We start from the raw sequence: 21,678 nt of genomic DNA, 5'->3' as shown, positions 1-21,678 counted from the left end.
ATTTTACTACTAACATTAGTATTATGAGTTATGACAACAGAGAACGCACCTCGGTTCCCACTAACTCTGGCCAAGTAGCTGATCAGTGCCGTTTTCCCTGCACCTGTGGGGCCATACAAAAGGACAGGCCATTTTTGACTAACTGCCATAAGGACCATCTCAAAGTTCTTTCTCACAGCTGAAGTTAAGACAAATGAACACTCCAAAGACGACAGATTTGCATTCCTTCAAAATACAAAATGAACTGAACTTCAAAATGATGATAGACCAACAATTTCCATTATTAAACAATAACTTGGCACTATTGTTAATTAACTTGTACCCTGCTTACCTACTTATGTGCCTTCTATTCTTTCTTAATGTCTTAATCTCATTGGTAAGTGACAGGGAAACATTTGACGGCCTAAAATCAAAAGACTTCAGACAGTTCTCTTGATTGAAAACAAGGTCTCTATCAACAGATGTCCCCATTTCCAGCACATTTGCACCAAGATACCACCCAGCCTTTTCTAAATATACATCCTGACAGAACTCCTCCCATCTGCAAACAGAAAAAGTTAAGCATAGGTCGCACAACATTTGTAGTTCGACAAAAAACCAACCTTAAGAAGCATTCAAGAGCTTTCTCTGCATCCATGGTGAAGTTTACTGTTGTGTTAGCTTTCTCTGCATCCTTGGTGAAGTTCACTGTCACCCTTTCACTCATTTTCAACGTGATAGATAATATCTGTACTGCACACCATCTAATGTCAAAACCAATATTGACAAGGCCCAGATCCTTGCCGGAAAGAGCACTTGCAGACTGATGTACAAGGTCCAAGAGAGAGGACCAGTCCCACAATGTAGAGAAGATTTGGGATTCCGCCAGAAGGAGGCGAAGGGATGCACGCACAGCATCCAATAGTTGAGCGCCATCCTGGAAAAGATAAAGAAAATGATCAAATTAAGTATTTAGTCCTACCCACAACAATTGAGAAACACTGGAAACAAATTTTATGTCGGCAATTGGCTCACACCTATTTGACATGCAAATACAAGTAACACAGATTCTAAAAATGCTAGCCAATTGCCATGGAGATAACATGAGACCCTAATTTATTATGTGTGTACGTGTAGTATATACATAATTATATGTGTAGTCACACACACACACCAACACAGTTTACAGTTCCCGAGCCTATGCCACTCCAATTTTATTTTAGTTCTGTGGATTGGCCCAGGGGGGTGGTTACTCCATATTCAAATCTCAGCCCTCTCACTCTCACATCTCTAGAATCCCATGCCCATATAGACTACAGAAGATTTTTACCTTACAAATAGCTTCATTGAGGTTTGAGAATTTATCTTTGAAATTCCTCTCCATCCGATGTCACAAACACGGGGTGGCATCTTCCGAAAGATCCTCCCAGCATTCACAGGCTGAGACAGTGCCAGCTGTGTAAGGTGTCCAAGAGCCGACCATCAAAGGTTCTTTGGCATCTAAAAACTCATATCTAAGAATGTGAAAGCACATGTAGGTGTGCTTTTTCAAATCATTCTCTACATGTTTTTAGCATATATTGGCTGGCCTTGAGAATTCCTTGTGCATCAGAAGGTGTGCCTTTCCACACCTGTATGATGTGTCTTAGCACTAAAAATTTATTTTGTTTCTCTTACAATGTCCACACTAGTCTTACTCGATAGGAAACTACTTTCTTTTTGGACCTCTTCATACCGTGTTGCTCAAGATTATCCTGCATCAGAAACACTTAGTTTGTCTAACAACCAATTTCGACAAACAGAGCGGTGGACCAAAATCAAGGATAGTTTGGAATCTTACAATATAAAAAAGTACACAAATTTCTCTCTTCCCACATGTACACTCCCTTCTCTCCGTCACAAATGGGTATTGCTTTTGGCCTTACTTTGCCAAAACAACATAGTTTGCATATGCGCACTGGGAAAATAGTATGTAATCCCCCCAAGATCTAGGATTACCTTTTACCAAGGAAATATGCACCATTTATGAATACGTGTTTCTGTGATACACATAGACAAGTACACACCTACACACAAGCACGTACACACACACACCTACACCCTTAAAGGAGAGAATAACCAGCGTTTAAATACACACTAAAAGATTGTTATTAAAAAAATAAAATAAAATAAAACCCAACAACAACAACAACAACAACAACAACAACAAATAACAAATCCCCATCCACTCAATATGGAATTGATTAGTAACTAAACAATGTGGTTTTCTGATAATATAGCATACTCAATTGACTGAAGTGTGAAACTTACAAGAGCATCAAGAGTAATTGATAAATGTAAAATACCTTCTCTAAAAGTTGTGAAGCTGAATTAGCAGCTAGAAGGCGCTGAAAAGGAGGAGGCGAAAACTTAAAATAACTTAATACGGACCTGTACAAATTCAAAAACATACAATGAGATGAAAAATAAATAAAACAATTAACTGCATTCAACAATAACACAATTTTAAAATCTAATCGTGTGAAGTATAGACTGTAAGTCTGTGACTAATGGTAAGGAAAAGCAATCTTCTCCCAACATCAAACAGAAAACAACTCCGACAGTATAACTGGGGGTATCCACACAAAAAAGATGATGAAAACCAATATTATGACCGAATATCCATACAGCAAAGCAACAATACAAAAGAGCGAAACGAATGAGGTGGGTAAGAAGGTGATGAATGTGGAGGAAGAGAGATGATGGAGTTCGGAAGCAGATGGGGTAAAACACGGGTGCAAGTAATGGCAAGCTCGAGGAATTGCGGGATCAAACGGAAAGGGGAAAGAAATCCAACGGTGATAGTGCTGAGGAAGACTTCGATGATCTCAACGACAACCAAGATAAGGATGAAAAGGACGAGGGGTCTAAGGCACTAGCTTCTTGCTAGAGGTCATAGTTATAATGCAATCTCAGATTTGGCAACATCAACCATCAAAAAATAAAATATATACACACACACACACACAAAAGTAATACTCATATGAAGCCAAATGGGGTCAAGCAATTGAATGGTACTTCTTCATGTAATATCAACATCATTCAATCAAGCTGAAATCCTTGGTAGAATGTCGTCTAGGGCCAATTCCAATTGTATACTTAAAGGGTTCTGCATCAGCTGGTGTCAAACATAATTTGTCAACTACATTTCCCTCGTACCTTAAAATAACTTAGAAAACATTTACCCCTAGATTGAACCATGCAGATTACTTGGCACTGCTTCTAACAAGTATACAGCCTAGTGTCTATCTCATTTTTACCACAAGTAGTACTAAAACCAATACTTGAGTAAGTAAAACAATTTTACCTCAATAGGAAAGGGGCCAAGTCCAACGCTCTAGAAAACACAAGACAAGCAGCTTCATGAAGTTGAAGACCTCTCCCACTTGTAACAAAAGCATCCATAACAAACCCATTATTATTATTATTATTACTTTCATTTTCGTCATTGTCAATATCCATTTTAGACAAATCATTTTCAGACCTCAATTCCAAAACAGGAAGTAAACTAAGTAACTCAACAGCTTTATCAACAATGTCTCGAACCATGGGTCGAAAACAGCCCATGATTGGAATAGTATAGTTTCCATTTAAGAACAACTCTGCTAAACAAGACACTATAACTTTAGGTTCATTCTCGTCTTGTTTCAATCTGGGGATGGATTTAAGGTTAGGGAAACGGGATAGAAATCTTTCTAGTGCTGACTCAAGTGTGAAACTACCGTCAATTGACATGCTTTTAACTTTTTTAAGGTTATACAGAATATATAATTGTACTTCTTTTATTGTTGTTGTCTAAAAATTATAAAAGGGGATGCCTTGAAGTTGAAGATGGTGGAGGTGGGAGAGATTGTTTTTAAGCGTGTTTGTAGAAGAAGAAGAGGGTTTAAGGTGGGGTTTAGGGTTTTAGTTTCTTTCCTCTTAAATTAGGGGTGTCAATGGGTACCGATTATCCGGAACCGAAACCGAATGTTCTGGTTCTGGGGTCTTAAAAAGTTAGTTATTTTTGGATCCATTTAAAATGGGTCATTATGGGTCGAATTAAAGAATCGAACCCATATAACCGAATAGTCAAAAACTCGTGGTATCCGATTCAAAATCAAAACTGATTATTATGATTTCGATATATAAAATTTAATCAGTATTATATTATATTTAAGATAATCAAACTCATACATTATAATATAAAATATATTTTTTACGTGTAAAAATCTATTAAATATATATAGCATAATAGTAAATGTGTGTTGTTAAATACATATTTTATAACAATACGTTATACATTATAATATAAAATATGTTCTTTTATTGTTGTTGTCTAAAAATTATAGAAAGGAGATGTCTAGAAGTTGAAGATGATGGAGGTGGGCGAGATTGTTTTTAAGTGTTTATAGAAGAAGAAGATGAGGATTTAAGGTGGGGTTTAGGGTTTTAGCAGTATGTCTTTGTCTTAAGCGGTTTGGAATGAAAATGAGGTTGAGTCTCAAAACAAACTAAAATAAGCAAGATGTTGGGCGTGGGCCTGCCATTTGGAGCTATTGGCATGTAACACACAATGACTCAATGAGATATATCCTAAATGCAAGCCTCAACAAAGGCAATTGCTGAGAAAAGTGCAACAATGATGGCAGTAACGGACAAAACATGGCTGAAAAACAGGCCCCTTCTCACTGATAACCCATGTTTGGAGGTAGTACACTAAGGCAGAAACCGCTACTCCTTGGCAACAATGAGCAAGTATATACTTTTGTAAGTCCCCTCTCAAAACGCATTATGGTGTTAGATGGATATAGGGGTAGTACATAGATGGATATAGGGGGTGTGTGTGGGGGTGGCTACCACATAACTAATTGCCTTAAATTTTTCAAACTATAAGGACTTGCACTCCCCAATTTTTGTTAACAAATTTCCACTACCGCACTCCAAAATTTTTCACAATTATAGTGAGAATATAATAAACAAAAAAAATATATAAAAAAAAATTAATAAAAAACATTCCAATAAACCTTTTTTTTTTTTTCTTCTCTTTTTGCCTTTACAAAATTATTATTTATCATTTATTTTAAATCCAAAATCATTAAAGATATAAAAATATGTCTTTTAATGTTTGATGGGTTGATGAGACTAAAACAAATAGCCAAATGCTCAAAGGGCAACCGGTCAGTTTGTATAATTCTAATCACCATAACAAACCCGTAAGCTCTCTCTCATTTCTTTTACTCTCAATTCTTAAACAATCGTCGTACCTCGGCCCAAAAAATAATAAAAAACAAAAAACAATTACAAAAATGACTTGCAGCGCAGCTTGCTAGACGCTTGTCATAATTATTTATAAAATTCGTTATCATTATCAATAAAAATTTAATTTTTTTTTTTTTTTTTTTAAACAATATAATTTTTTACTTTCAATGTTAATTTTTATAGTTTTCTCCACATGCTAGTAGGGTTATATAGATATATAACATTATAGAAAGTTAACAATTTGTTGAATTATTGTATACTTGTGGATTAGATTATGTAGATATATATAAACATATTAGTATCAATTAATGGCTTAAGTGCTTATGTAGTTAACTTCATCAGTCCATATTAAATTCATATTAGTCAACGCACCCTAGTTTTGTGAATTAAAATAAATGCATAATTTTGTTCATATATATTGTTTTAAAGACTTTAAACCTTATAGAAAAAAAAACAAACAAATTTGCATTTTTTTTTGTGGGGTGGGGTGGGATGTGCTTGTCTGGGGGCTTGGAGATTGGCGTGCATGATCTGCTCCACGCGTTTTTCTTATGCACTCCTGCACACTCTACTGGATTTGAAGAACTATCTCTGCAGCCAATCAGAACATTTAACTTCTTCAACTAAAATATTAATATTTGTTTTGGCGTGTGTTGTACTTGGAGTGTTAATGTTATATCTACTTCAGCATTGTTTCACCAACTCCATCACAGTTCGGAGAGTTCGTGATTACAAATAAGTATTCACTAAATCAAAATGACTTCACAAACAGAAATGAAATTATATTCTTCCGTGTAGAACCTTTTATTATTATAACTTTAAAGGAAAATATAGTGTTTGGTTGGCAAAATGGGTTTTTTTTTTTTGTTTTTTGTTTTTTCTAGTAAAACCTTTTATTAGAAGTACTAATCTCTATCTGTGTTATTTTTTTTTTTTCCGATAATCACATTTTCGCCTGCTTTTAAACAACAAATTTTCCATTGCCTTTACTAGATGCTTTATCCCCAGCAAATTCTGTTTAAGTTTGCTTTTCTCCCAATGCACCTTGACTTTCTGAGTGATGGAAAGTATTAGGGCGTCTTTGGAAACGAGAAATGGAATTTTCATGAGAGTTAGAATTATAATGGAATCCAATTCTCATGATTATGCGAGAATTATGGTTGTTTGGCAAACTGCGAGAATCTTGGTAATTCTCACTGTCAATTTCCCACATGATGTTTGGCTACTAAGAATTCTCACACCAATTTCGTATACCATTTTTGTTAATTTGTTTTGCTAAAGTATTTCACAAAACCAAAATAATAGTCATTCCAAAAGACAATAAATGTGAAGATCAAATTTCATACATTACAATGTGGGATTTGGGTCTGGCTTGGTACGTGGGTGCGGGTGCAACATGAATTTTAATGGTGTGAAATTGTACAAGTGTATTGGACTATTGAACCTTTTATTTGGTCAAAAACTCAAAATATATAGCTAGTCAGTTGAGACTTGAGAGCGCACTGTGAAGTGAAAATATTTGGATTTGATTACTAGTGTGTTGAAGATCAGTCGTCATAAAAAAAACGATTTATTTTTTTGTTATTGAATTTGTTAAACTAATAATGGACTATTGTACATTGAACTTGTGAAATACAAAATTGGGACTGAACTGTATGATGTAGACTTTCCATTTAGTATAGAAACCATTACAAAATTTTGACGTGTATATTGTATTTGAGGATCCACTAGACCACTCAACAGCACAATCATTGTTCAGTATCTGACCTGTCACTTCAACATGCCTATATATAAGTTGAGGCCTTGAGCAGTTAGAAGAACTATGCTGCTTTGACAATAGGAATTGCTCTCAAAGAGACTGGAGAGCATCCAGTACTGTTTTTCTTTTAGGCATGCTTGGAATTGCTCCCTTAACTTGAACACAAAGAGATGCTGCAGCAGCTGCAATAACAGCACAGTAATTATTTCAAAGGATGCTTGTAAGAAATGTAGAAATGTAGAAATGTAGAAATGTAGACTTGTATTTCAAAGTCACATTCACTCTAGAACTCATCATTCAAAAATTATTTCAAAGTACTGTTTCTCAAAATACTCTAAATATCGGGCATCATGGTGACACTAACGAGCTCAAACAGAAGCTTCTACCAATTCTTGAGGTAATTGATTTATGCAATTGAAGGGTAGAACTTACTCTAAAACTAAACCTGAAACCCTGCTCCCCAGGTGAATGTGGGATTTGATCCCAAGACCTTGAGGTCCAATTAAATCAGTTAAAAGGATATATATTTGAAGAGAGAAAGTTAAGCTATGTTCTACTTAAAAAATAAAGTTATAGCTCTCATGATTCATTCAACTGACCGCACTATATGCAGGCCAATGTCGTCGATTTTTACATCAATGGGCATGATCACTGTCTCGAACACATTAGTAGCAATGACAGGTAAAGTTCATCTCAAATTGAACTTAAAAAGTTAGAGAAAATTTGATCCATGTTACTAAAGGAATTAGGTTCTATTGCAGCCCACCGCAATTTCTAACAAGTGGAGGAGGTTCTAAGCCCTGCAGGGGTGATGCTCAAGGAGGGAATGGAGATGGAGTGCACCTGTTCTATGATAGAGTAATTCTTGTATCTTACGCCGTGAGAAAGTTTTCACATGTATAAAGAGCCACTTTAAAATTTCTAGTTTCTACAGGCTTCTATTTTTGTTTAACTTATATTCTGTTAGTGTTAGCTAAAGGGATAACAGTAGCTTTAACCAAGTTCAATGGATTCCCCATTTCACACCTTCTGTCAATACAGTCCTGATAACAGCAGCCATGATTAGACACAACGCCTCACTATAGTGGAAACCCTCTACTCCAAGATAAATTACCTTCAATTCATGGACAGCATCAACATCTTCGACCTTCAAAACAACTCCACTCAGTCCTTGCTCGAAGACCTAAAAGACAAAGGAAAGTTATGGTGTAAAAGATGCAGGGACAGGATAGGGTCTATTTGCGAGTCTAGGCAATACTAGGCTCCCCTCGGCACGAGGCAAAAAGGGTAAGCTAGAGCCTAGGAAAGCCTAGGTGCAGTTTGACTGCATAGTGCATACGGTTGAAATAACATTATTTCAGAAAGTTAACAAGTTTCAGGCGCTTTACCCTCAAGTACTTTTCTTAATTCATATTTTAGAGTATATGAAAAATTACCTCGATAAGTATCTTTGCTTCAGACGGAGTTTTTGATATGGCAAACACTGCCTTTTGAGTGTCTTGGAGTGCTGCAACGACAGTCTCAGAAGGAATCACCTATTGAAATTATAACCAAACGTTGTGAAAAAGGAAGCTCAAAGTGCGAGTAGAGAATAAATGCTACATCCCAAATGACAACTCACTTTCAAAGGGGTTAGTTATTCTTAGAAAGAAGCAAGAATGGATATAGCACTGAAATAAGAAATAGTACGAGACTACGAGGCTACACATCATTGCATCCAGGGTTGTGTATCTGAATTAAGTGTGCAATAATAGAACTGTTAATTACGTAACTAATGTGCAAAGGTCCAAAACCTCTTCCAGAATCTTCACACGCAACATAATAAGTGGATTCAGTCATGTAATTAAAACCTAACTGCAGGCACTACAATCCGACAACATAAAAAACATGGTGTTTACGTACAGAAAACATGACATGGTAAACACCATTAACTACATTGTCAAGGACTAGGCACTCCACCAAATTTAAAGAAATTCCAAAGGCTAATGATACCTGCCAGTGCAAATCTAGGACAACATTCTTTATTTCTTCATCCACAGCTTGAAGCTTATTTAGCTCTTTGGCAGAAGATATCTTATGAAACATGGCGAGTTTCCTATTTTCACTGTCAAAAAGCCCCTCACCTTCAATAAAGAGGGGATATATCGATGCTATTGCTGTCACAAAAGACAAAACAGTGAACTTTTCAGCAATAATTTTCTTATATATCCAAGTGAAATATTAAAAGCAATATCAAATTTCTTTAACTTCTTACATGACCACTCATTGGCAAGGTCTCTATTTTGAGAAGTAAAGATGAAAGTGTTCCATCCTCTCTCAACAGCTGCAGTCATGACTTGCCTGTTCGTAGTCCATATCCATACGAGCTTTGGTTGGCTCTGGCAAACTGTTGGAATATAACTCATCTTTTAAAGTGAACTAGAGCAAAAAGTTCCCTTAGGCTCATAAACAGATTGTGTTCTAGCAAGATGAAGTTCAACATCAGACTCCAAATCATAGCTCACTTGAATAGGAGTTAAATCCGCTCTTCGGTAACGTTTACCAAGAGTACCACTCTTATTATACTTAGACTGTTGATGCCCATCAGCTGCCCAAAGAAGTATCACACTACCAATAACATCAGCTGCAAACTAGAACAATCTATCCATGATTTACATTTTCCAAAAACATATGAATATGACAAGAAGAACACAGCTAAACCATGATCTTTATTGTCAACTGATAGACTCTACATGACGATTTCTCGAACAAAGGTAACTGAGTAGCTACCTCAATGTGTTTAGTTGAATTCCATAAGACAAAACCTAAGAAATCACAATGAGAAAAATCACGTCAACTTCTTTTAGAGCAACAATAACTAAATTAAATTGGGTTTAATGTATTTGAGAATACGGAGGAATTCCAACTTTAAATCTTTTGAGAAATTAAGAAATGTTGTGTGTAGAGAGACGAAGGAGGGATTATTTTTTTTTTTCGTTGATGAAAGACTAGTGGATGCTAAGTGCTTGCATGGTGGAGAGGATAGGAATGAAGGAAACAACTAAAGACCATATCAAGGGCCTTATTCATTATACAAGCTACCCAATCCATGCATCGAAAAAAGATCCTAATTTCATCTATGATTCATGTATTGACCTTCAACAAAACAGTAAGATACTATGATTCAAGAAGTATATAATGTTGCAGGCCAAATATTTTCCAAAGACAACTGTCTGAAGAAAGGGAGAAATGGAAAACGGAAACCTACATTCTCTATTTAAATCGATCGGATGTACTAACAGAAGGCAGCTGACTAATTAATTAATTCTATCAGTATGGTACAACATTACACACTGCATGCTGATTAGCTCCTGCATAACCAGTTAATTAATTGAAAAACAAAAAGAACACAATATGACTTGTTCGAATTACTGGACTTAATGTGTTAAGAGTTTTTTGTTTTTTTGTTGCCTACAAATAACACTAGAATAACACTATTCCCAATGATTTCATCATTTCATCATATCATTCGTAATCACAATCTAATTTAGTACGCTACTATTTTCTAGAAGAAATCTAATGCTGATGATTGAGTGCACCTTAAGACACTTCATTCTCTAACACTCTGACCACCATATAACTAATAGACGGCTATTAGTCAGCTCCAGATGTCAGTGTCGTGTGTGAATTGAGATCCTTGCTCAGACATTTCTCCCAACCATCTATAGTAGACTAGCATAGAAAATAACCCACTTCGAAATGTAACCAGAAAAGTAATAGAACCAAATTTTGAGTTTATGTTACTTCGAAAGTTCGAATTGTGACCAGAAAAGTAATAGAACCAGAAATGTGACATAGCAAAGGGTGGGTTTATATACACACACGTACAAACACCTCACAAAGTCAAAGGCAATATTTTGCATCCATATGTTGAGCAACAAACCCGTACAAAGTACAAACATCACACAAAGTCGAAGACAAGAATTTTCATTTGTTAAGGATGATCCTAACCTAACGCGGTTTGAAAAAAAAAAAAAAAGGGTTAACAATAAAATAAAATGTTTTCGACGCTATATATAAATTAAGAAGAGTTGTTCCTTTGTTTGTGATCACTACCACAACTTCAACGATGGCTTCCCTTACATTTCTTCTTGAATGGTTCGACTTGGGAAAGCAGCAAGCAACACTATTCCAACATCCATACGCTCTCTCTCTTCTGTCCATCTTCTCTATTCTCATTCTACTCAGGCTTATCAAGAGAGCTTGTTCGATAAATCCATACCTACCACCTTCTCCACCAAAACTACCATTTATTGGTAACCTTCACCAGCTAGGCAAAGTAGTTCATCGTTCTCTTCGAGATCTCTCAAACCAGTATGGTCCACTGATGCTTGTGCGCTTGGGACGTGCTCCAGTTCTTATAGTTTCATCCGCAGATATGGCTAGAGAGATCATGAAGACTCATGATGTTGCCTTTGCAAATAGACCATTCACAACTGCAGCTAAGATTATTTTTTATGGATGCACAACCATAACTTTTTCACCCTATGGTGAATACTGGAGACACGCAAGGAAGGTTTCTGTTACCGAGCTCTTGAGTATCAAGAGGGTAGAAGCGTTCAAGTTTGTTAGGGAGGATGAAGTTGGTCGCATGATTAAGAAGATATCTCAATCATCTTTGGTGGGAGCTCCAATTAATCTCAGTAATATGCTGCTCTCTCTCTCCAACAACGTACTCTATAGGTGTGTTCTCGGTATCAGATGCAGAGATGGAGATGTTGGTGAAAACAAATTCGGGGAGTTGTCAAGTGAGGTACTGAAGCTCATGGGAGCTTTCAGTTTTAGGGACATATTTCCGTTGTTGGGATGGATGGACTTTTTTACCGGGTTAGACAGAAGGATTAAAAGGGTTTCAAGAGAAATAGATATGCTCTTGGATAAAATCATTGTTGAGCATCTCATCAACATTAAGGGCAATGACTCAGATGATAAAAAGGACTTTCTGGATCTTCTACTCGGAGTTCAAAAGAACAACATCCTCGACATCGAATTCACCCAAGACAACATCAAAGCAATTATATTGGTATGTCTTTCTTCTCCTTCATTGCTTCCCTTTTGGTTCTCGATCCATCTTCATCAACTAAAACGTATCCTTCATTATATATACATACTGGAAATCATATCCAATCAGATGTTTCCTCAGCTGTGTTTAGAAAATCAAAACTTCAGAGATCTCTCTGAAGCCTGGGGTTGTTATAGTTCTAAGTTTCATTTTTCCGAGCCATCTGATGTAATCTTTCTCCCGGCTGCGCTGTTTACAAAGATTAATTTTTTTTTCCCCATCTACAGGACATGTTTCTTGGTGGAACTAGTACAACTTCAACCACCATAGAATGGGCAATTGCCGAGCTACTCAAGAACCCAAATATGATGAAAAAAGCTCAGGAGGAGGTAAGAAGAGTGGCAGGCAAGAAACCAGAGGTGGATGAAGAGGACATTCATCAAATGTCCTACTTAAAAGCCGTCGTCAAAGAAACTCTAAGACTACATCCCCCTGTTCCATTGTTGCTTCCACGGGAATCCTCTACATCTACTACTATAAAAGGCTACTATATCCCTTCTAAAACAACTGTCTTCATCAATGCATGGGCAATACAAAGGGATTCCGAAGTTTGGAAGAACCCGGAGGAATTTATTCCAGAGAGATTTACTAACACTCTTATCGATAGCAAGGGTCTAGACTACGACTACATGCCCTTTGGCTTGGGACGAAGGGGTTGCCCTGGGATGTCTTTTGGTATCGCACTTGTTGAGATTGTCATTGCAAAACTTTTATATTGGTTTAATTGGGAATTGCCAGGTGGTGTAAGGAAGGAGGAACTAGACCTGATTGAAGCATCTGGCTTTAATCACAATAAGATAACTTCTCTTCATCTCGTTCCTATACCTTACAGTTCTTAAACCATAAATGTGACTCTCAGATTTTTATTGTAAAGGTGGATCAGATATTATTAGTATCGTACGTGAAATGATACAGCTACCGCCAATTGTACCTAAAAGAATAAAAAGCGATATTGTTATTATTTTCTATACTCAAGAGTCAAGATTGCCTCAAGTACAGTGACAAAAGGTGACAGAAGGAGATCTAGTTACTGATTAAGCAGTTAAACTGCAGGCAACAACAACAATAATAATTAGACTACACACACAATTATTAATGAAAAGAGGTAATTATTAATGAAAAGAGGTAATTATATTAGACTACACACACAATTATTATTGTTATGTTATTGCATGTAACATAACAAAACGAAATGAAACATTTATCATATTTGAGCATATTTGAAACGAATAACCGTCACCTGCTACATCCAAGAGCATCCAGTCAAATGTTTCTTTCATGGGTTCAGTTATCCAGCATACTCAGTCCAACATTATCCTTCACATACATACACTTTGGTTATCTTACAAAAATGTTTTATCTGGGGCATTAGTCATTCGTGCATGTGACCTGCTGTAATTTCAGGCCAGTAGCTAACTAGTTAAGGACAAAAACCGATTAAAAATATAACAGACAAAGTCAAAGACAAGATTTTGCATGTGTTTATGGATGGTCCTAACCTAACGCGGTTTGAAATGCCAACAATTTAATTATATGTGTTATGTGTTAAAGGCCTTCTTCAGACCATGTTGATATCGACATTCTTTTTTTTTTTTCAATAAATATGATAACAAGTTTGTGATGTATACGATTCATGCTTGAACAATTCAAAATGTATATAGACTAGAATTTAACCCGTGGCTACGCCACTCGAGTCATTACAGGTGAATTTAGCAAAATAAAATCGTGTTAATTTATTATTTTAACCCCAATTTTATTGGGAAAAAATCAAGAGTGTTTCCACTATTATTTTACATTTAAATTGAACTTTTGTGCATCATACATACTCAATTTCACACGATAATATGCCCATAAAAGTGATGCACCCACAAGTGCTTCAAATCCCATGAGTAAATATGTCTTACGCCAACAAAACCTGAATAGTTGTTAAGCCCCTTTATAAGAATTAGAAAAATAAATAAAAAGTCAATAGCAAACTCCTATAATCCAAGGTATATATTGCTATCAATAAGAACCTAAAGCTCAAGGGTTATACAAACACTGTTGGAGCACTATTAGGCTCTTACCTAGTGAGAACTTGTCACACATGTGTATACTTAGAGTGAACATTGAAGCACACCCCATCCGCGTCGTTAAGCAAGCAAATGCAATTTTCGCCAATGACAATCTTCTTGAGAGAAATTTGGTGGGTCTTTTGGCTTACTTCTTTTTAATCTTGCTAAATACATAGCGAGATTAGCTTATTCATGATTATTATCATCAATAGTTCTGCAAATAGTCCTGCGGTAGAACATGCTTGCATCAAACAACTAAAATCCCAAATTGATATCAAATGTTTCCTGCTAAAGGACATGTCTACAAGTCTGCAATCTAATGGACTGCCAAACGAAGTGTCAACAGCCAACAACAAAAGCAGTAACTAATATGAACTGCTGAAGTAACAAAAAGTTCTCAAGTTTTCTTGATGTTGTAAACATCAAAAGTTTGAAGATAGTAGCTAAATGAATTCAATGCATCTAATTAATCACATCCATTACACAATTACTACAAAAATGCATAAGAGATCATATGTAAGATTCACTACAAATTATGCCATTACATTGAACAAACAAAGATATTTCAAATGACCAATATAGAGCCCATGGAGCTTCAAATAGGCCCAATTAAAACATGACTATTGTAAACAAATTCATAAGTCTACTACTCAAAGATACTACTGTACTGGGAATAGTTCGATCTGTCACTCAAAGATACCACTGGGAATAGGTTTGCTACTCAAATGAACTTCCAAAATTTGCTCTTAATGCCTATAATACCCAATTTGCAAACTTCAATGGGTGGGGAATCTGTCAGTTGTCAAAAATATTGTATTTATTTATTTCCTTAGTTGGATAGTTCCTACATAAATATAATAATAGTGAAAGTCATAGATCCATTAATAAGTAAAAACAAAATGGATCATTGCTAAACTTAACATATGTGCAACCAATTCTACTGCGCAAGAAGCTAAAGACATCCCACAACCAATGCTCAAGACAACATGGGGCAGTTTAGTAGCTAGCTGTTAAGAAGTGAGCCCAAATGACAATGAAATCTGAACTTCTGTAGCCACTTCTTGCAAACTAAATCTTAATCACAAAGCCATAGTCAACCTTTCACAATGCAATGATGAAAATATAATATTTTGTCAATCTAGCTACGTTCGTTAGATAATCTAAGGATATAAACCATTAGCTTCCAAACTTCTGACCCAAATATACAACTCAATTGTATCTGATGAAGAGGGTGCTTTCTTGCCTACCTTTATCTACTTGTTCCGATCTTAGTGTGAGGTAGTCTTCATGTGTCACATTCTCAAAATGTTGGTTTCAATTCAACCCACAACCCTTTGTACATTGATTTAACATAATTAATAACTATCAAATGATAACTAAATTCATATACTATGAGGTACGATTATGAAGTCCTAATAAGTGCACACAAAGTCACAATACAAAGAGGCCGAAAACATCCAAGAAACTACAACCATAATATAAAAATTTATCGAAACTAAAATATCATATTAGAAATTATGAGGATTCAAAAATCTGATAAGAAGAGAGGATACTGATCCTCGATACTCGAGTGATGATATCATAAGAAGTAGAAGTTCTATTTGTGCCTTGACTTATACTCTTTTGGTTGTTGTCACTTATGCAACACAATAAATATGGGAAATGAGTCCAACACAAACATTTGGGATTGGGAAACGATACATTCTTCTGCATTTAGTCTCCCACTCAACACGTCTTTACAACTACAAAATGCACAAAATGAAGCATACATCTACAGACAAATAAGACATAGCTTTTCAAATATAAATAGTGAAAAATAATTTTTCCACTAACTTATTTGCTTCCATTATAGCTAATCCTTCACTCTTACATTTTCTTGTAACTCAGACACATTCTCAGTCATGTTGATTGAAAAAGTTCCCATTCAACAATACGTATCCCTTCCATTGATTAGTTCAATCTTGCAAAAGAAGCGTTGAAGTTTCTACACTATGTACATACCAAAATGAATGTAGCTTCTTTGTTGTTCTGTGCATAGAAATAAACTTGAACAATTAGAAGGAAATGACGTTAAAATGTATTTGCCTTCACAACTGTCGTTTAATCCTGAGGAATCTTATTCAATAGAAAATATTTATTCACGTATCAATGGATTTTGCCGAAATCCCATCCCGCTGAAATCCAAATTGAGTGTTAAAGGCATAGTTTTCATTACGCCCATAAAACTATGCACTTAACCACTATGTAAACTAAATACAAATTAATATTACCTGTTGAAGAATAGACTTAGAGTGGTGGAGAGAGCATGACGCAATGGATAGAACCGAGATAGATAAATCATGTTAAGAATTCTTATTGAAGAGAAGAAGATGGTATTGAAGAAAGTTACTAAAAAAATAGTGTGGAAAAAGCAACAAAACTCACTGACAATGAAGTAATGAGATTTTTTTTACCTTAAACTGAGGATTGCGTCGGGAGATCCTTGCACTAAAATGTGACAGGGCGAGAAGAAGGGTGTTACCTTACTGGTTAGGAAGAAGAAAGGGTTGTAAGGTATCTTCGTGAGGAAGAGGAAATAGTGAAAAACGTAGGGTTTTTTTTTTTTTTTCTTTCGGTAACTAAAAGTGATTTGTTTATTGGCAACTAAAAGTGATTTGTTTATTGGTAACGAAAAGAGATTGGCCCAGGATTCTTATTTCCTAATTTCGTGGGTATTAGTAAGTGTTATAATTACCGTCAGATCATCCCAAAGCTAAAAGTGATTTGTTTATTGGTAACTAAAAGTGATTTGAAGGAAAAAGAGATATTGGCCAGATGAAGGATTCTTATTCTTATTTCTTAATTTTGTGGGTATTAGTAAGTGTTATAGATCATCCCAAAACTGTTTTCTCCCCGACCGCTTGATATAAATACATAAAAAACCAAGGCTGCTTTATTATATAGAGAATTCACAACACCAGAAAAATACTCTCTGAAGAGTTTGTCGATAAGAAGGCTATGAGGATTAATATCATCAGTACGTTAGAATTTAGATAAATTTAGATAAATTTAGATAAGTTAGAATTTAAATAAGTTAGATAAGTTATTTAGATAAGTTTCATAAATTCTAGATAAGTTAGTAGTAATTTCTTTGAGTACGTTTTCATAAAGATTGTTTCCTAATTGGAATCAACTTACTCTTTAAATCGTGTCGGTCCATATAATCCACCGTCCGATGTATTTATTGTATTAACTATTAGCCATCTGATGTAAGGCTTCACACAAAGCAAAAATTTAAAGACCAAAAAATTGTTTTATTATAATCAACTTACTCTTTAATCGCGGTAAAAGATTGTTTTCTAATTGGAATCTACCGTCGGATGTATTTATTGTATTAACTATTAGCCATCTAATGATGTAGGCTTTCACACAAATTGTATTAACCTTTAAAGACCAAGACCAAGTTGTTTTATTATATAGATGTAGGACAATCCCATGAGTTGTGACTCCCACAACGTTCTAATATTTATAGTAATTAGTTGTTTACGTTGGACATGTCCCTCAAAATACCACTTTCAAAATTATTTGGTACTTGTTCTTCTCTCTACATGCAACAAAAAAGAACAATGGCTTCCAACGTCCTATTGGTTACTAAAGAAATTTTAAAGCCCAACTAAAAATAATAGACTTTTCAACGAATAGACAACTAAAATAATTAAAAGAGCCGGTCAAACTAAAAATAACAGCACAATACACATTTGAATAATATGGTGAGCAAATCAACTATTAATGTAACAAGCCCGTCCTACGCCGGTATATTGGCTAGTTCAAAGGAAAAGCGGAGTTGTCAAGATTTTGCATGTGTTAAGCATTGACTAAGTAGTTAAGCATAATCCTAACCACCAATACATAGCTATTAGTCAGCTCCAGATGTCAGTGTCGTATGTGCACTGAGATCATAGTATAGAAAATAGCCCACTTCGAAATGTGACCAGAAAAGACATCATGCATATGGCATTATAGAGCAAAGGGTGGGTTTATATACACACACGTACAAACACCACACAAAGTCAACGGCAATATTTTGCATCTATATGGTGATTAGAGAGCAACAAACCCGTACAAAGTACAAACACCACACAAAGTCAGAGACAAGATGCAGTGACTAGTACTTAAAAGGATGATCCTAACCTAACGTGTCGAGGTTTGAAAAAACAAAAGGTTTAACAATAAAATAAAGGATTATTTAGGTTTTGGTCCTACTATTAATAGCGAAATTAGGTTTTGTTCCTATTTTTCAAATTTATTAGGTTTTGGTCCTATTTTTTTCCTTGACTGTGAGTCAATATAGTTGACCCTGGTCAAGTTGCTTGTTATTTCAAAATGGCCAGAATACCTCTCCTTATGCATGTCACGTGTTTTTATGTTGACGTTTTCAATTCGCCACGTGTCGATATAGGGTTTGGTTAAAGAGAACTAAAAAATCAGTCCGTCAATTTGTTGTTGTGCGCATCTCGAAGAGTTGGTGAATAAGGAGGGTAAATTTGGAAAGTAGGACCACAGCCTAATTTCGCTATTAATAGTAGGACCAAAGCCTAAATAACCCCTTTTAAAACCCTAATAAGTAAATGATCAAATCAAACAAGCACTTGATTGACAACGTTTGATATTAAAAATTCAGTAATAAATGGGAGAGAGTAAAAAGAGACTAGATTGGTGCGGCATTGTTCGAGGTCCAAACACTTGACAGTGACGAGTTGATTAGAAGGGAGATAGATCGCTCTGAAAATAGTAGCAACACTATCACCGTATCCAACCTCTTCCAATAACTTGTAATCATTTGAATTCGCTGAGTAACTTGTCTTTCCGTTACCACCCATCCTTCTTTTGTTTCAGCTAATACATCATTATCCTGAGCAGTACTCAAACGCTTCGTAGCATCCTATGTCTTCCTAGACAACAGGATATATATTTCTAGGTCAAATTCCTACAAAAATATATACACCAAGCATTCAGACAAAAGTAGGCTAATACTTTAATGCAAACATGCATTCCATAGTGCAAATATGAACTGCCTGAACACACTCAGGAAACCAGTTCTTCAAAACAACCGAACGGCCACTTATGTGGACACCAGTTCACTACGTTATCAATAACACGAACTGCTCATGTTTTCCCAAGGTATCAACTCTTAATGTATCTGGGCCACGCCCTAACTATTTTAAAAGTGAACTGCCCAAGCAAGCTCAGAAAACCAGCTCTATTGTTTTACAACCACTTACAAATATGAATTTAGAGAAACATTAAAAAAAAAAAACCTCATCAAGGAGGAAGAAATGCAGAAGCAATACAGATCCTCCATTTCGTAGGACCATGCGTGACAACATAGTCACCCTTGGCATTACGTACCATGGTCATCCCTGATTTCTTTGGAACTACATGAATGGGACTTACCCATTCGCTATCAGAGATTGGGTATATGATACCCGCATCGAGTAACCGTAAGACTTGTTCCCTGACCACTTCTTTCATGGTAGGGTTCAAGCGACGCTAAGTTAGCGAGAAGTCTTTGCGTTATCCTCCAAATGGATACGATGAGTGCACACATTAGGGTAAATTCCCTTAATGTCGGCTAGGGACCAACCAATCGCAGAACGATGTTCCCTAATCACCCTGATCAAACGTGTCTCTTCCTCCTTAGATAACAGAGAAGATATAATTACCGAATGACTACCATCCGGATCAAGTTGAATATATTTTAACTCAGGAGGAAGAGGTTTCAGTACCGGGGTGGTTGGAATGTCGATAAATGCTTCTGGAGGGTCCTCACCTTGAGTAATGAATACTTGCTTAGGCAGCAGTGCAGGTCTTCGAACTCAGTAGATGGAGCAACAGAAGGGTCTACGATAGGTGTAGACTCAAAGATGGTGTTGCCTTCCTCTAAGTAGGAGTCATCAACAAAATCTGAACTTCAAAAAGAAAGGAATTTATGCATATGGTTTTCTGGAAACGTGTTATTAAAATAATTTTGAGCTAAGCTCTCGATCATGCTAACTTCCCCATCTATAGAAGAATCCGGTAACTGTTTCATCATTTTAAAAACATTTATCTCAACAGAAAGATGGCCAAAAGACAAGGACATCGAACTATCGCGACAATTTATAAGCGCGTTGGCAGTTGCCAACACTACACCATAACAGATGGCTGAAGAAGCAAGTGAACATGGGGGTGAAGCGGTTTACGACATAACATGTGATCCACTGGCTCAAGTTTTTGGGAAGGATAAAGGGAGTCGTACTCGTGGATTGAGCTCTTGTATGTCCAACAAACAACTGCAAAAGTTTCCTATCGCAGAGGAGCTAGTTGAACAGGAGAGCTCAAGTAAATCGAAGCTCGAGGATGAATTAGCTGAGGTGAAGTCTACAGTGGGAAACCTCTTGGCTGGCCAAACAAGAATGGAGAATATGATGGCGGTAAGTTATGACGTGCCATGTGCTATTTCTTGTTTTGCCATAATTGCAACTTCTTTTTATTTATGTAATTGTTATTGTTCACTGTGTATAGGGTATTCTTGAACATGTGAGACTTAATGGATCAACAAATGGCCAACCATCTACACCTACAACTGAAGTTGATTCTACTTCTGTCCCTGTCCCTCGTACTCAGCAAGCTCCAAATTTGATTAATCAAAATGGATCTTTGAACCCTCCTTCTAGATTGACTTCTTATCCGAATGTGAAGATATTGGGGAGGAAATGTGAACACGTGGCTAATGGGTATGTTAAGACTGACAGCCAAAAATGTCATTTTAGAGATATCATGGGAGATGAAAAGGTTGTCTATATTACCAATGTCTTGGTTGGTGATGCTCCTGTGTATGATGGTCCCCAGGATGATATTTTGTATCTACGAGATATAGCTGATGGAGGCTTCTTGATTTGGGCTGGAGGCAGGATGCAATATGAAGATTAATTTTGTTTGTTTTTGTTCTGTTTTAATTTGGAACTCAAGTACGACGGACAAACAATTTATCTATTGTTAGTTTGCGTCTTGTATGGACCTTTTGTTCATGGATATGTTTAGTAGTGAATGGACTCTTTTTGTTTATATATGTGTGTATGCTCCTTACCATTGATTGTTCATATGTATTGTGGTTACTTTTGCAGGTTTAGAGTTGAGTTTACTAACCTTTTTTTAACTCCGCCAATGCAACTCATAAAGAATTTGCATTGCCGGTCTCAAGCCCGGATAAAGGAGGAGAGAGAAAGGTGACTACTGTGTATTACTACCGTGGATTGATTGATTTATTATATCATTTCAGGTTCTTGGACAAGGTAGAGGTGGAGAAGTTTGAGGGTTTTGCATTGGGCAGCAAGGTAATTAGCCGTTTTTTTTTTTTTTTAATTCATCAATGTTTAAAGTGAGCCATTGAGTATAATAGAATTTCTATAGGTCTGCTGCTCGATTTAGGTGTTGGTGTTGGTGCTACCGCTGCTCGATTTAGGGGTAGGAAGCTATTTGGAAGA

The 21,678-nt window shown here is 36.1% G+C and overlaps 3 protein-coding genes across 3 annotated transcripts in view; 1 reads left to right on the top strand and 2 right to left on the bottom strand.

Moving 5' to 3' along the window:
- The window catches only part of LOC147496129 (midasin-like protein), a 42,344-nt gene extending 38,433 nt beyond the window's left edge, over positions 1 to 3,911 (bottom strand). Inside the window, exons 1-5 of the mRNA XM_086564909.1 lie at positions 3,326 to 3,911; positions 2,325 to 2,409; positions 603 to 916; positions 332 to 541; positions 50 to 225 (exon numbers count right to left, since the gene is read on the bottom strand). Coding sequence (XP_086421035.1) covers positions 50 to 225; positions 332 to 541; positions 603 to 916; positions 2,325 to 2,409; positions 3,326 to 3,753 — 1,213 coding nt within the window. The 5' untranslated portion in view covers positions 3,754 to 3,911. The remainder of the gene's footprint in view (positions 1 to 49; positions 226 to 331; positions 542 to 602; positions 917 to 2,324; positions 2,410 to 3,325) is intronic.
- Positions 3,912 to 6,828: 2,917 nt separating this feature from the next.
- On the bottom strand, positions 6,829 to 9,983 carry LOC147496128 (uncharacterized). The gene is made up of 5 exons (XM_086564900.1): positions 9,273 to 9,983; positions 9,011 to 9,174; positions 8,455 to 8,553; positions 8,133 to 8,201; positions 6,829 to 7,200 (listed from the first exon to the last, which is right to left on the bottom strand). Exons 1-5 carry the CDS (start codon positions 9,421 to 9,423, stop codon positions 7,030 to 7,032), a joined length of 654 nt encoding a protein of 217 aa, XP_086421026.1. The 5' UTR covers positions 9,424 to 9,983; the 3' UTR covers positions 6,829 to 7,029.
- A 1,007-nt stretch (positions 9,984 to 10,990) lies between these two features.
- LOC147496127 (cytochrome P450 71A1-like) lies at positions 10,991 to 13,085 on the top strand. The gene is made up of 2 exons (XM_086564899.1): positions 10,991 to 12,080; positions 12,347 to 13,085. The coding sequence occupies exons 1-2, from the start codon at positions 11,127 to 11,129 to the stop codon at positions 12,956 to 12,958; spliced, it is 1,566 nt and encodes a 521-aa protein (XP_086421025.1). The 5' UTR covers positions 10,991 to 11,126; the 3' UTR covers positions 12,959 to 13,085.
- Positions 13,086 to 21,678: the final 8,593 nt, after the last annotated feature.

Source organism: Coptis chinensis, chromosome 6 (genome assembly GCF_015680905.1).
Source record: "Coptis chinensis isolate HL-2020 chromosome 6, ASM1568090v1, whole genome shotgun sequence".
In the NCBI taxonomy this organism is placed as follows: domain Eukaryota; kingdom Viridiplantae; phylum Streptophyta; class Magnoliopsida; order Ranunculales; family Ranunculaceae; genus Coptis; species Coptis chinensis.
The sequence above is the reverse complement of the archived record's forward strand: the minus strand, read 5'-3'. Positions and strand labels throughout refer to the sequence as shown.